The sequence below is a fragment of the Stegostoma tigrinum genome, chromosome 10, assembly GCF_030684315.1.
Source record: "Stegostoma tigrinum isolate sSteTig4 chromosome 10, sSteTig4.hap1, whole genome shotgun sequence".
Lineage (NCBI taxonomy): Eukaryota > Metazoa > Chordata > Chondrichthyes > Orectolobiformes > Stegostomatidae > Stegostoma > Stegostoma tigrinum.
This window is the reverse complement of record NC_081363.1, coordinates 83,708,101-83,722,928: the sequence shown is the minus strand read 5'-3', so window position 1 is coordinate 83,722,928 and position 14,828 is coordinate 83,708,101. Positions and strand designations below refer to the sequence as shown.

The 14,828-nt window shown below is 39.1% G+C and overlaps 1 protein-coding gene across 1 annotated transcript in view; it reads left to right on the top strand.

Annotated features, from left to right (window-relative positions):
* Positions 1-14,828, top strand: part of eif2ak4 (eukaryotic translation initiation factor 2 alpha kinase 4) — a 108,659-nt gene that overhangs the window by 56,791 nt on the left and 37,040 nt on the right. The window contains exons 16-23 of the mRNA XM_059649471.1: positions 1,819-1,941; positions 5,402-5,506; positions 7,502-7,565; positions 8,876-8,955; positions 9,687-9,788; positions 10,200-10,250; positions 13,011-13,247; positions 14,622-14,697. Of these exons, the coding sequence (XP_059505454.1) occupies positions 1,819-1,941; positions 5,402-5,506; positions 7,502-7,565; positions 8,876-8,955; positions 9,687-9,788; positions 10,200-10,250; positions 13,011-13,247; positions 14,622-14,697 (838 nt within the window). The remainder of the gene's footprint in view (positions 1-1,818; positions 1,942-5,401; positions 5,507-7,501; positions 7,566-8,875; positions 8,956-9,686; positions 9,789-10,199; positions 10,251-13,010; positions 13,248-14,621; positions 14,698-14,828) is intronic.

The following is a 14,828-nucleotide window of genomic DNA, read 5'->3' as shown; positions in this document are numbered from 1 at the left end:
TCTGTAACATACCCCAGACTTTGTACTGTGTATGCACTCTGATAATAGGCTGTACCCTGGATCATGCATCATATGTGTATGTGGTGATGTACTGACAGTAATTTGAATAATAATTTACTGAAGTTCCACAATTCAGGCTGCCTGTTGTTACAGTGCACCATTCCACCAGTCACTTTGAAAGGAAACTGCATTTCCCTCCTGCACCATAAATCCCATTTGACACAACTGGGTATATTTTGGTGTTATATGGGTTGCATGATCCTTATTAACTGGAATTATGCAGTGAAAATGGCCAATATTTATAATACTGACATAAGTGACTGCAAATTAGATGGCCCAAGTTGCTTCAGAAATTAATGACATCATGAGGATGTGATAAGGCATTTCATGATCATTTTCCTTCCTGTCTCTTGCTTTCGCTTGCTCTCTTTCGCGCTCTCTCGCTCTCTCACTCTCTCCACACCCCCTCCCTGCCCCCGTACACTAACTTCGCAGGCAGGTTTGGCTATATGAAAGGCCCAGGCGAAATAGTTCTTCCATCTTCCACACATAGCAGTCGTGAATTTCTTAAGAGATTTGGGAGAGACATTCAGTTGTTTGCAGAATGCCGTTTGCATGGTATTTCCAGCAACAGCGTGGGGCTGAATAGGAGAAGTCCTGAGGAAATTCGCTGAACATTTCTGTGATGACGGACAAAATATATACATTTCCTCAGGAAGGAGGGAACAACTGTAATCTCATAATATCATTAAATATAGTACAATGCAAGTGGACTTTTCTAAGTGTGAGTGCATGCACCTTGACGTGACTTTAGGCAGTTCCGCCCTGACAGATGTGTATGTGTTCAAGCTGACTTGAAGTGAGATGGGCAGTTGATTGTACACTTAAAGAAAATGTCTAAATGTCAGCTTTGAGATTGCTCATCCCTTTACACTTCTTCTGTCTTTTGTCTTTTGTTTGAATACACTGTGCCTGTGTGGCAGTCTGACTTTACACATGCACCACCCACCCAGATGAAATTAAGACAGGAGCTCATGCCAAGACTTGGCTCAGGACCTCAATATCAATTGTGCAACAGAGCCCTTCATGTCACAAAGCCCATGTCACTATGAAGATGAGTTAATATTTCTAGTAAGATTGTAAATGCCTTTATTGAAACTATGCAATTTCAGAACTGTTACACCCACCGCATTAACCCTAACCTAACCCTAACCCTGAGCAATCAAAGCATCTCGGACATTTGAATATGACTCTGTGACTTTGTATTCAACCTTGTAAGGTGCAGAATGGAAGGGTAGTTCTATTCCTCCAAATGGTTTTTGTCCTCAATGAAGCAAGTAAATGGTGAAATTTATATGTATTTCAGTGCATGTAAAGTAGGAATGGTACATTTGCTTTGCAATTTTATTCAGTATTAGCCTGCTTTTAACATCCTGTCGACTACTTCCATTTTATTGGTTGAATTTGCGTTCATATTTAGTTTTATGATTGTTACATATATGCACATTTTAAAGTCTAATTCCTTAATATATAATTGATTTTTCATTGTTAGCTACATAGCAATTCAGCCTTTGGTTGAGAACAATCTCTTGAATAAAATAATGCTAATTGCATTCTGTAACCAAAAATATTCGCAAGTTATCAAACAAAGCCCATCTTCTAAGTTGTAGGGGAGACTTTGCCTTGCTTTGTGTTGCACTTGAGGGATTTTGTGTGTATAATTCAGTTGAATAGATGGTCTTACGGATCACTCGACTTGAGTTGCTGAATTTACTTCATTTACAAATTCTAGACTTAAATTTTCTTGACTGCTTTCAGATGGAATATTGTGAGAAAAGTACTTTACGAGACACAATTGACCGGGGACTGTATAGAGACATCAAACGCCTCTGGAGACTGTTCAGGGAAATTCTTGATGGACTAGCGTATATCCATGAACAGGTTTGTTTTTCAGGAATTATTAGGGGAACTGTGATATCCAATGTAAGTAAACTTCCAAAAGACTTGTGATAATATTCATGTTGCAGGAATCTAGCTTAAAAGTGAGAAAGGATTAGCGACTGATGCAATCAGGTCAATGTCAATAAAGTATTCCTCCCAATCCATAATATTTGACCCTATCCTTTGTAGTCCTTTCTCTTTCATTCATTTATCTAACTTCCTTCTCAAATGCATATCTGCTATTCACTTCAAATGCTCCTTGTTACACATTTGGACTGCCATTGGTGGAAGAAATTTCTCCTGCAATCCATATTGCATGCCCACAAGTGGATTTATTTTTCCATGTCTAGTCTACAAAATCAGTTCTTCATCTTAATGACCTGTATCAGGTCACCCCGATCATGTTATTTTCTTAAAAATAATCCTCAGCATGTTCAGTCATTCATGTATTCTTCATTTCTAGTGTAATCTTGGCAATTTTTTTTGAGCTTCTCCAGTCCTTGTTATAATGTGGAGACCACAACTGTACTTGGTACTCTAGTATAGTCTAATCAACATTTGTTACAAGTTTAACATTAATTTTTTACTTTAGAGAAAAGAATCCCAGTGATGTCTGTTTGCCTTTTTGTGGACTTATTAACTTGCATTACTGTGTTTAATGACCTGTGTGACTGCATTATTCAATTACTTTGCTGCTCAGATCTATTCAGACCATTATTCTTAATGTAAAATTACACTACCTCATAGTAAAATCCATTGGAATTCATAGCCATTCTGCAGTTTTATTAATTTCTTCCTGTTTCTTATGTTCTACCTCAGCTTTAAATATACTCACCCAACTTGATGTCATCTGCAGTTTTAGTAATTGTACTTTTGATTCACAAATCTAGGTAATCATTAATGTAAATTGTGAACTATAGTAGTCTTAACACCCATCTATGTGAAACACTGTCTTTTACCTTTTGCTAGGATGAATAGCTACCCTTACTCTCGACACTGTTTTTCTCATTGATAGTTTGTTGTTTGTATCCCATTTCCATGGGCTCTGATTTTTATTCATGAGTTCCACTATATGGCACTTTACTGAAGGTCTTCTGAAAGTTCGAATATGTTAGATCTATAATGTTACATTTGGCATCTTTATTACTTTAAATAATTGGGAAAGGTTGGCCAAACAGCAGCTAGATGTTTCTCTGTTGTATCTTTGAGTAAAGATTTCATTATTTTTGCTGCCCACTGACGTTAAGCTAGTTGGTCTAGTACTGAAGTAAGCTCTGACTTGAATGACTTAATTCTGTTCCACTTCCTAATAAATATTAAACATCTGCTGCATATTTCCAGCATTTTTAGTTTTTGTGAGAGTCCCCTGAACTTTATCCAACTTTTTTGCTTAAATATAACCAACTGTCTGCTGGTCCTCTGACTCAATTTTCCTTTTCTGAATTTTAAAAATAAATTTATTGTGTTTCTGTTAACCATTTTCTAACTTATTTTAAGATGTGCTGGTGTAGCCCTGTTGAACTGTTGATTTTCACTGCTGTGTTTTCTTTGTTGATTATATTCTCCTTTTACTGTCTTAAATGATGTCTTCTTTGATTCTTACTTCTTATGCTTTGATAGTCTCCCTGACCATAGCAATATTTTTGCCATTTTTATGTTAAGTTTATATTCTGGCTCCAACCCTATTCCCGATTATTTCTTTTTTCTTTTCTGTCTGCAGAATACTGCAGTGTTCCATGTTCCTATACGTGTTCCCATTTGCCTTGATTTAATTCCATAATTTACCTCCACTTCCTTAATTCTTCAAACAAAAATTTCCTCACCTTTCTAAAATTTATATTTCTTTTTTGTCGCCATCCTCGTCTCTGCAATTCAGGGTTGTGGAAAAGGGTCGAATTGCAAGAATTCAGAAATCTATATAAGATTGTAGGCTTGGAGGCAGTTGCAGAAGTAGGAAGGGACAAGGTCAAGAAGGAAGTTGAAAACTAGCAAGAGACTTTTAAAATCTAGACACTGCTTAACTGGAGCCAGAAGGTTTGAGATCACAGAGGTGATGGGTGAGTGAAACTTAATGTGAGCTAGTATACAGGCATTGTTAGAGTTTGAAAGAGCTCAAGCTGACAGCAGGTGTGGGCTGGAAGGATGACCAGATAACACTAAAACAGTTCTGATAATAACTCATTGACCAGAGATATTAACTCTGTTTTTGTATACTAAGACTTGCTGAGTATTTCTAGCATATTCTGTTTTTATTACAAAATTTTCAACATTTGGAGTATTTTGCACGTTGGATTAGTTGGATTTGAAGTTGACATGATGTGGCTGTGGACAGATGAGCTGAGATTAGGATGGGTGTGGGCAATGTCCTAGAGCTGGATTTGAGGCAGACTTGGTGATAGATAGGACACTATGTTGGAAGCTCACCTGAGGGTCACAAAAGTTCTTGTCCTGCATCAGACAGTGAACAAACTGAGGGTTCTAACGTGGTCAAGTCAAGAACAGTTAACTTCGGCCAAGAAGGCATTGTTTATCATAGTTACAGCCAGATCAGATGTTATTTTGTAACTTTGGTTTGACCAGTTTTCTTGCTGTGCCAGGAGAAAAGACTTGATTGAGATTTTCAAACAGGGGAAAGATAGACATAAACTTGGTACGTTTGTGGACTTTAGAGAGAAATAAGAGGTTGGATATGAGATGGTTGATTGCAAAGACAGGAATCTCAAATTATTTTTTGCAGGTGGATGATGATGGCAGATTTGTAAGGAAGAGGAGAATGCCTTTGGATAGTAAACTTAAAACAAAATCAGCAAACATGAGGGCCGGGAAGGGAACTGAATGATCAATGGTTTTGTAGGAATAGGTTGAACAGTTGAGGCTGAACAAAACTAAAAATAGGTGAAGTTGAAAGCTAAAACTTTGGGAGAGAATGTTATTGGAACTTGATGGATCAGGGGAATAAATTCTATGAATGGAAGATATTTCCATGACTCCCTTATACTTGTGTTAGAGGTGAGGGTGGACAGGACAGAGAAGAGATTGAATAAAAAGGTTTACAGTGAGGAAGAGAGGCTGCGGTTATTATTGCTCTCTGTGATCCTGGAACAATGAACAATTTTGGGAGAGCAGAACCCTATAGTACATTATGTGACCAGCCAGATTTGATGATGAAAATATAAATTACTTGTCCAACATCAGTATTCAAACCCTGGAATTTAGAGGGTGGTGATGGGGAAGAAAGGGTGAGAGAATATACTGGTTAAGAAAAAACAAAATATGAAATTGAAAAGGTTACATCTTTAATGGGTGAGAGGGGAAGGAAAAGGTGAAACCAGACTTTCTTTCCCTTAATCCAGTTTGATTTTTGACTTGGGAGCGAGGAGTTACATGTTCCAGTTCTTGCTGATGAACCTCTGAATTTACTGTGTCCTGACCAGCTGTTCTGTACCTTCTGTCATTTCAGGGCATGATTCATCGGGATCTGAAACCTGTTAATATATTTTTGGATTCCAATGATCATGTGAAAATCGGAGATTTTGGCTTAGCCACAGGTCACCTTGCTAATACGGTAAGAAGTGATTAGAAAAGGAATTAAACATTATGTGTCTTACCTGGATAGACTAAGATGGAAGCACTTTTTGCATACGCTACTTTGTGTGTTGGAGTTATTTCAGTTTTTGAGAATGATTATTGTTTGCTCTGTGTACTTTTTGGGGCAATGTGTTTATAAGGCGTGCATACACAGTATTTATACTTTATAATGAAGGAATTCTTTTTCAGTTTTAAAAGATTCAAGTTCAGGACATTTAGTAGACTGAAGGTTCAAAATTACTTTATAATCCTTTGCCAAATACCTGACAATTGCCTTTATTCATCTGGTAGGCTTGAAGCAGGTTTCATTGTCTATGTGTTGTCAGATTATAAAGTGCCTCAACAGTTGGGAGGAATCAGCTTCTATCTCAGCTGCCAGTTCTAGGAGCTTGATGACAAGGTTAGCTAAGAGATCCTTCCAATTCTAGACTCTGATAATGTTCTTTCACTTATTAAACACAACACAAGTGAGGTACATGGATTCTGTTTAAATAAACCCACAGGATCTTCAAGTAAGCTAAGCGAAGATATGCAACAAAGAGTGATGTCAATGTGGAAAACCTATGATTATGTGACAGCATCTGGGTGTTGACTCACTTGCGTGTTGATGTCTTAAATAGGCATGACTTCAAAGGTCATACCTCTACACAAAACACTTGAAAATAATGTTTAGTTAGTGGAAGCTGCCATCGCCCAAGTGAACTTGTTCCTTTCTGACTGATCAGACTCCTGTAACCAGTTTTCTCAATAGTCTCCTCCTAATATAATAAAATGTGAGGCTGGATGAACACAGCAGGCCAAGCAGCATCTCAGGAGCACAAAAGCTGACGTTTCGGGCCTAGACCCTTCATCAGAGAGGGGGATGGGGGGAGGGAACTGGAATAAATTTATTATTTATTCCAGTTCCCTCCCCCCATCCCCCTCTCTGATGAAGGGTCTAGGCCCGAAACGTCAGCTTTTGTGCTCCTGAGATGCTGCTTGGCCTGCTGTGTTCATCCAGCCTCACATTTTATTATCTTGGAATCTCCAGCATCTGCAGTTCCCATTATCTCAGTCTCCTCCTAATGCCCACTTTCTAGAAACTTTACTTAATTTTAGAGGATGCTTATGTTACCCATTTAGTTATCTTTCTCAGGAACTTTATTACTCATTCTGACTTACTTTCCTTCTTCCCGATTTTTCTAACCTTTTAAAACTTGAGTTTTTGCGAGGTGCCTCAGATGTATTTCATTCATTACCAATCAGTACACATGAACATATATGGCCCTTCAAACCTGTTCAGCCATTCAATAAAATCCGATTTGATTTTAATCTCAACTTTACATTCCTGCATATTCCTGATGATCTGTCATCCTTCCATGGTAATCAAGAATTTTAGCTTAGTTGAAAGTGGAGAAGAGAGCAGAATGCATAAACTTGCATTCCTGTGATTTTTAGGAGTGCTGAGAATGATGAACAGATTTGTTAACTTTGTTGTGGAGAACCTATCTCCTCTAGTGGCGGGAATCCAGTTCAAGCAGCCAATCTAGAGTTTGACTATTCAGAAGCGAAAGCAGGAAGCAGTTGGTCACATAAGTGGAAGTGAAAATCTGGATCAGAAACCCCAAAAAGGTTACGGATGCTGGTTGAATTAGAATTTTCAAGACTACAATGCACAATTTTCACAAAGAACTGTGAATGCTGGAAATCATTTCTCTTCTCTTCCACAGACAAACTTTGTTGAGTTTCTCCAGCATCTTTTTTTTTGGTTAGATACAGGTATCAAGAGTCAAAAGTTATCTCATAGTATGGGAGGTTGATTTGTGGCCACAACTAGATAAGCTGGGATCTCACTTAGTGATGGAGCAAATGTCCTACTCCTGCTTATAATATGTACGTGTGCACTATACATTATTTGCTTGTTTTCGTCCTAGTACGCCTGTATTCAGAATCCACAGCACCATTCTTGGTTTTAAACTATTCTTTCCCACAGGCAGGTGACAGACAGGAAACAGAAGCCAGTGGATCCATTCATTTTATCAAATCTGACCCAGCAGGTGAGGCTGTTTCCCGAAACACCAAATCAGGGTATTACTGTGTGGCATGGAGGTTGGGTTAGAATGCTTTATGTTCCAGCTACTACGTAATCAATTATTTTAGGGATAGGAACCAGGTAGACCATGGAAAGGTCTAATTAATCTACGATTTGGCTAACAGGAGATTTTAATCCAATTGAATTAGGTTGGGTGGGCAGTATTTGACCCCCATTGGTCAACCAGTCCCCCAAGATAATGCTAATTTTAGTATTTTATCACTGAGTTCTGTACATGTTGCCATTTTGAATGTGTCGCTTATCTGTTAAGTTGCTCCCTCAATTTTTCTGTTTGCCTGAGATGATTTTTACAGTAAAACGGTGTGAAGCAGGCTGAACACAGCAGGCCAAGCAGCATCAGAGGAGCAGGAAAGCTGATGTTTCGACTTGAAACGTCAGCTTTCCTGCTCCTCTGATGCTGCTTGGCCTGCTGTGTTCAGCCAGCTTCAGACCGTTTTATCTCAGATTCTCCAGCATCAGCAGTTCCTACTATCTCTGATTTTTACAGTGTTTGTTTGACTGAGTTGGAAGCATTTCTGCGTCTTTGCATCTTGTGAATTCAAGTTGTATTCCAAGACATGGGTGCATAATTTAAACGTAACCTTTTTCAAAATAAAGTATCATATCTTCACAGTTCTTGGTAACCTTGCTAAATATCTAGAATTAAGAGTCTAATAATGACGATGAAACCAGTGTCTATTATCGGGAAAAACACATCTGGTTCACTGATGTCCTTTAAGAAAAGAAACTACTATCCTTACCCAGTCTGACCAGTGTTTGACTCCAGACCCACAGAAATGTGGTGACTCTTAACTGCCCTTTGGTCAATTAGGAATGGACAAGAAATGCTGGCCTAGCTAGTGATGCCCACATCTTGTGTGAATGAATAAAATGATGTTGAGTAATTGTACATTACTGGAAACCTAACATGGAAATGAAGAGACATTTTACTGTCAGAATTGTTGCCCTGTGACAAACACCCTGTGAGGTGTCAAACCGAGTGGCTGGGTGTGCTGGTGGATCACCACTGCTTGAAAAGAAAGATTTCCTCTGGTGTCAATAGTTACTCAGCCAGTATCATCAACTAAAGTACAGGAAATTTAAACTTTATAGGCTTTCACACAATAAAACATTCCCAATCTCTTCACAATAGGAGAAAAGACGGAAAGGCCCAAATCATTCATTCAGTCTCTGAATCTTAGCTTCAGAGGCTACAGTTCTTGGGATCATTATGAATCTCTCAAGGTTATAGCTCAGTTTTTGTTTCAATTACAGGGAATCTGACTGGAATGGTTGGCACTGCTTTGTACGTGAGCCCCGAAGTACAGGGTAACACAAAAGCCTCCTATAATCAGGTAAAATGTTGTGTTTTTTTAATCACGAACAAAAAACACCAAGTGTCAGAATTGTTTACTGGCACTGGTCGGCTGCATGCCTCCTTGTGAATTACTCATTCTATAAGTATCAGATCTGTAGTGTATCTCTGTTTATACCATATAATCCTGAAGTGCAAATGCCTGCAAGCCAGGAGGCCAGGTTAAAATCCCACTTGTTCCTGTGTATCATTAAAGATCTGAACAAGTTGTTTAGAAAATACACATGATTTTGAGGTATTCAGTTTTACAAACGTTTTGCTATTGTTCCAGTCCTGATGAGATTAGTTTGATATAACTGGTTAAATTGCTGCTGAGTTAAGTGTTACTGTCACTGGGAATGGTTCCTACAAATGTTCATGGTGGGAAATCCCAAACCACCAATGTTCGATGAGTAGTGAAATTTCACTTCTTTAACTATGTTTTGCCACTGCCCATTTTGCTGTCAAGTTGTTTCCAGCTGAGTTAGAGGCTGATGAGTTTTTTTTTAAATGTTGCATTACAGCACATCTAGCCACGAGTTTATTTAAACCTGCCCTAAACCTATTGACTCATACTTCATACAACCATTCACTTTGAAAGAAAATCTGTGAATAAATGTTAAGATTTGCACTGTGTAGTAGTTAGTGATGGTAATTCCCTGCCTATGTCACTGTGTTATGTGCGTTTGTTACTTCTTGAAACTATAGCTTATTTACTATCATTTGTTCCAGAAAGTGGATCTGTTCAGTTTGGGAATTATTTTCTTTGAGATGTCTTATCGTCCCATGGACACAACATCTGAAAGGATATCTGTTCTCAGCAAACTACGAATGGTAGGTGTTGGCATATTGACCCTTAATGGAAATGTATTGGAACCCAAATCAAAATTTGAAGCAAAAACATCATTGTAGAGTTGGGGCGTGGGCCAGTCATGAAGATTGGGAAGAGTGTTGGGAGCATTTGAATGTGAAAGTAAAAAAAGCAACACAGTCTGATCAAATGTACGCATTGGATTGATTGGAATGGCTATTTGTGGTGAGTAGTGACAACATGAGGGAGCCTTGCACAGTTCTCTCACGTCATGGCAGTTCAAAATAACCCTGTGTACACATTTGTCATATTCTGAGGATTGCATTGGTGCACCTGGGGATTTGTGGTAAGTACCACCCGCCTTATGGAGGAACATCGCTCATTTTTTGGTTTATAGATGGAATTGTCTAATTGAAGTTATGTTTTCCTCTCAGCCAACAATTGAGTTTCCTGAAGATTTTGATGAAGAAAGATGTTCAAAACAGGTACAGTGTCTGACTTCTGCAGTTACATACTCTATCATGACCTGGAGAGCGTCTCCGACATCTAGACTGTAGACTAGACAGTTTTTGTTTCCAGTAATGAGAGACGAGTTTTTCTGGAGCAGAAATGAACCATTTAACAGCAAACTACTCCAACTCTTTTTATTGTGCCACTCAAGACAATTTTCTAGAATCAGCAAAGGGCTAGGGTAGGATGCTTTTCAACCTGTTGTGCTCTGACATCCTAAAAGGGAAGTTCTCAGCAACGTGCAGTGTCACATTCTTAAAATCATGACAAAAGTTCGGAGATGTGGAGTCAAGTGACAAGAATTTAGATAGAAATTTGGCATGAAAATTAAGAAGTTGATAGTGGAAATCAAAGGTAGTTATTCAGATTGGAGGTAGGATGAAAACTGGGTCCTACAATTACTTCCTGGAACCATTGTTATTGACAATTTGCAGTTGTGACTTGGGAGTAGGAACAAGTAACTCATTACCAACAGTTTCATACTATACACGCTGGGGTACCCAGCTTAGGCTGAGCTAGCCATCCATGGCCTCAGCCATGTACCTTTTGTAGTCTGCTTCAGTGATATCCAAGATATCATCTAATTTGGCAATGAATTTAGTTATTCCATCATTGCTTTCAGTGGCCTAGTTGCTAAACTCAGCAATTCCTTGCTATAGTTCCCAGTGTCGTACCTCACTTATCTCCTTTAGGACATTCCTTAAAACTTGCCTCTTTGAGCAGTTTGGTTATTTCACCTAATATATCCTTTTGTAGTTCTGTGTCAATTTTTGTCTTATGGTGCTGGTGTGAAATTCTTTGGGATGTTTAATTACTTTGCCTCTGTTGACATTATCTTCGATGACTTAGGGGTATTATCACTAGACTATTAAGCCAGAGATCCACTGATGATCTGAGGACCTGGGTTTGAATCCTGCTGTGTTAGATAATGGAATTTGAATTTAAATTTAAAATCTGGAATTGAATCTTAATAATGATTATGAAACTGCCATCAATTAGCAGAAAAAACCTATCTGGTTCATGATTGTCCTTTAGGGAAGGAAACTGCAATCCCTATATGGTCTGATCTACATACGATTCCAGAACCACAGCGATGTGGTTGACTCTGGATTGCTGTCTGGGCAATTAGGGATGGGCAAGAAATGCTGGCGTAGCCAGCCCGACCCACATCCTGTGAACGAGTAAAATAAAAAGTTAATGTTGAAGAAGAATGCAATAAAACATAAGATACTGGAACGTTTTCAGATTGGGCTGTTAACAAGGTAACCTGACTGTACATAAATATGAACTACATCTTAGAAAATAAAGAAAAACTAATCATCTAATGGGGCTAAAAAGCAAAGAATGAGAGTGATCTAAAAGGGGTCTGTAAAATTATCCATGTCTTGGAGAAGTTAGATGTGGAGAAACATTTCCACTTGAACACTTTATAATCAAAGTCCATATTAACAAGGTAGTCACTAATAAATACAACATGGAAATAATGAGGCATTTCATACTCTGGTTAGAATACGGGACTTGCTACCAAAACTGCATTTTTAATCCTTTCGCAGGATGTGTATTAGCCACCATTTGTTGCTCATCCATAATTGCTTTTCAGAAGGTGGTTGTGAGTGGAGTTCTTGAACCACTTCTAACCAACAATGGTGAAGGAATGGTAATGTTCCAAGTCAGTAGACAGTGTCCCCTGGTGAGGGAAATTGCAGGAAGTGACATTCCCATGCTTCTGCTGCTCATGTCTGCCTGGGTTGTAAATCAAGAGTTTGGAAGATGCTGGTGAAGGAGCTTGATTATTTTGCTGTGGTGCATCAGACAACGAGTGTACACTGCTGCAACTCTGACGGCTATGTCAATACAAGTCTTTGCTGCTTGATTTGAGTTACTGACTTGCAGTATAAAGAAGAATTTATGCATTTGTTGTTCAGAGGCTTAATTGTGGACCTCATTTAGTAGAATCATTAGAATCCTGACAGTGTGAGAACAGGCCATTTGGCCCATCAAAATTGTACCTACCCTCCAAAGAGCATCCCACCAGACTCCCACCACCACCACCCCCCCCCCCCCGCCCCCACTGTAACCCTGCATTTCCTTGGTTAATCCACTGAGACTGCTCATCCCTAGACGCTGGGTGTAATTTAGAATGGCCAATCCACTTAACCTGCACATCTTTGGATTGTGTGAGGGCACTCGAGCACCCAGAGGAAATCCAGACAGACACAGGGAGTATGTGCTAACTCTGCACACAGTTGCCCGAGGGTGAAATTGAACCCGGGTCCCTGGTGCTGAGAGGCAACCATATTGGATTCCATTTTGGAATCATACATTGAGGGATATATTTTCACTTTTGAGAGGATTACTGTCAGAATATCATCTTCAGAAATTAACTTATGATGGCAAGTTAAGAAAGGAGCAGAAGTCATGTTGCTGCTATTCAATATTGTGGTTAAGCTTATAACTTCCTTGACCCTCTTTTTCCCACATTCATCTCAAAATCATTGTCTGTGTATCCACAGCATTCTTGAGTTAAAGAATTCCAAAGATTTGTAAACTACTGAATGAAGAAACTTTTCCTTGTTTCAGTCCTAAATGACCAACCCCCTAGCCTGTTGAATGAGAGGATGAATAGCCTAATCCAGCTCCTATCCAGGTCTATCCATTCCCATATGGAGGTAGGTAAGTTATGAAAGATTATTTGATTTGCTGTTAATGTTTTGTTGTTGCCGTTCTCTTTAAAGAGATTGATAGTCGGCTGGCTGTTAAATCATGACCCAGCAAAACGTCCCACCGCAGTAGAGTTGCTGAAAAGCAAGCATCTTCCCCCACCCCAGATGGAGGAATCGGAACTCCATGAAATGCTGCACCACGCACTGGCGAATACCAGTAGCAAAGTTTACCGGACTCTGGTCACCCAAATCTTCTCCCAGCATATCACCCCTGCCATGGATTTCACCTATGATATTGATGTTCACAAGGTAGGAAACTGATACTGCATCATTGTCATTGCACTTGGTGAATCTGTTGGGAATAGAATTAAACTTAACCTCAAAGCAAAATAGCGCAGGTGCAGCAAAACTGAAATGGAACCCAAAATACGGTGGAAGTCTGCCAGCACCTTTAGAGAGGGTACCAGAGTTGCCATTTCTGATCAATGATCTTTATACAGAGCTCACCTTGTCTTGATTTGGCTTTATTCAGATACAGTGATGTGCTGCCAAACTGATGTAAAACGGTAATAGTGTACTCACAGCCAGGAGGTTTGAAGTTAACATAACAAGAAAAATAAATAATCATCTTTTGCATCCTGAGAGGCTGCTGCCTTGTTATGTATTTATAACCCATGTCTTTTCTAATGTATACTATTATTCTGTAATATAAAGAAGTACAGTGCAATAATGAAGCCAATATAAGTCAAATAATTCAGGATTAGAACTCCACCAGAGACCTGCCAACAGCAGAATCAAAACTCCATTTCTATTAGCCTTACCCGACTGTTATTTTATATTGCGTGTGCAACACAAATCATTGGCTCTGTTAAGCAGATTCCTATTTGACATTGGTGATTTATCCCAGGGAAATTGTTTTGTTGAAAATCACGCCAGCTCATATTTCAGATGGGCGGAGTAGGGGGGATGTGGATGTGGATGTGGAGATCCCAAGATTGCCTGTTGGCTCCCAACTGATACAACTGCTTTCAGGTCATCTGCTGAAACTAATGTCTCTATTCCAATTTACCTATTCTTTACTGTCTATGGGGCAACAGCTTCAACACGATTTTCTTAGTTTCTTTACCTTGCGGTCCTCTGTAAAATCTTATGCCACTGTTTAAAGGCAAACCTTAACCATCCCACTTTCCTTTATTTACAGTGTGTCTTCATGAACCTGCCTTTCCTGGCCCTATACTGTTAAATAGGGTATAAAGATCTTGATCATCTGTTTTAAGTGAAGTGTTGGCACATTTCCCACCCTCACTTTTTTTTTTGTAAATATTTTCCTCTTGCAGGATTTTTGAAAGGTTAAAACTGGAGCATCAGCCCTTACTCCACACTGCATAGTGGGTGTGCTTCAAGATGGGGGTGAGGGGGAACAATTTACAAACCATCGTATTCTGCTTTTCTACCATTAGAAATGTCATGGGGTGTTTGCTTGCGTGCATTGCGCTGATATTCTGACCAGCTGCTGGTAGCATGTTAGCAAAAGTGACCAAATGTCAGAAAGTATATTCTGCAGGGTTAACCTCCTTTTATGCTGGTATGTTAGTTATGATTATTCTGAAAGATTCATGCCTGGTGCGGTCAGATTATAACTCATGAATTTAAAATAATACTGAAATGTTTTTCTTTCTTCAGGGCAGTTTTTCAACGCACCATGCCATGCTCCGGCACTTTGTACATGAGACTGTGTGTCGTGTATTCAAAAGGCATGGTGAGTATGCTACATAGTAACTACCTAACCCGTGTACTGATTCTATCAAGTGCCTGTTTTGTGTGCACTCTGTAGCCAATTTGAATTATTTTAATGTTGAGCTTTCAAGTACAGGGTATGGTTCAGGGCAA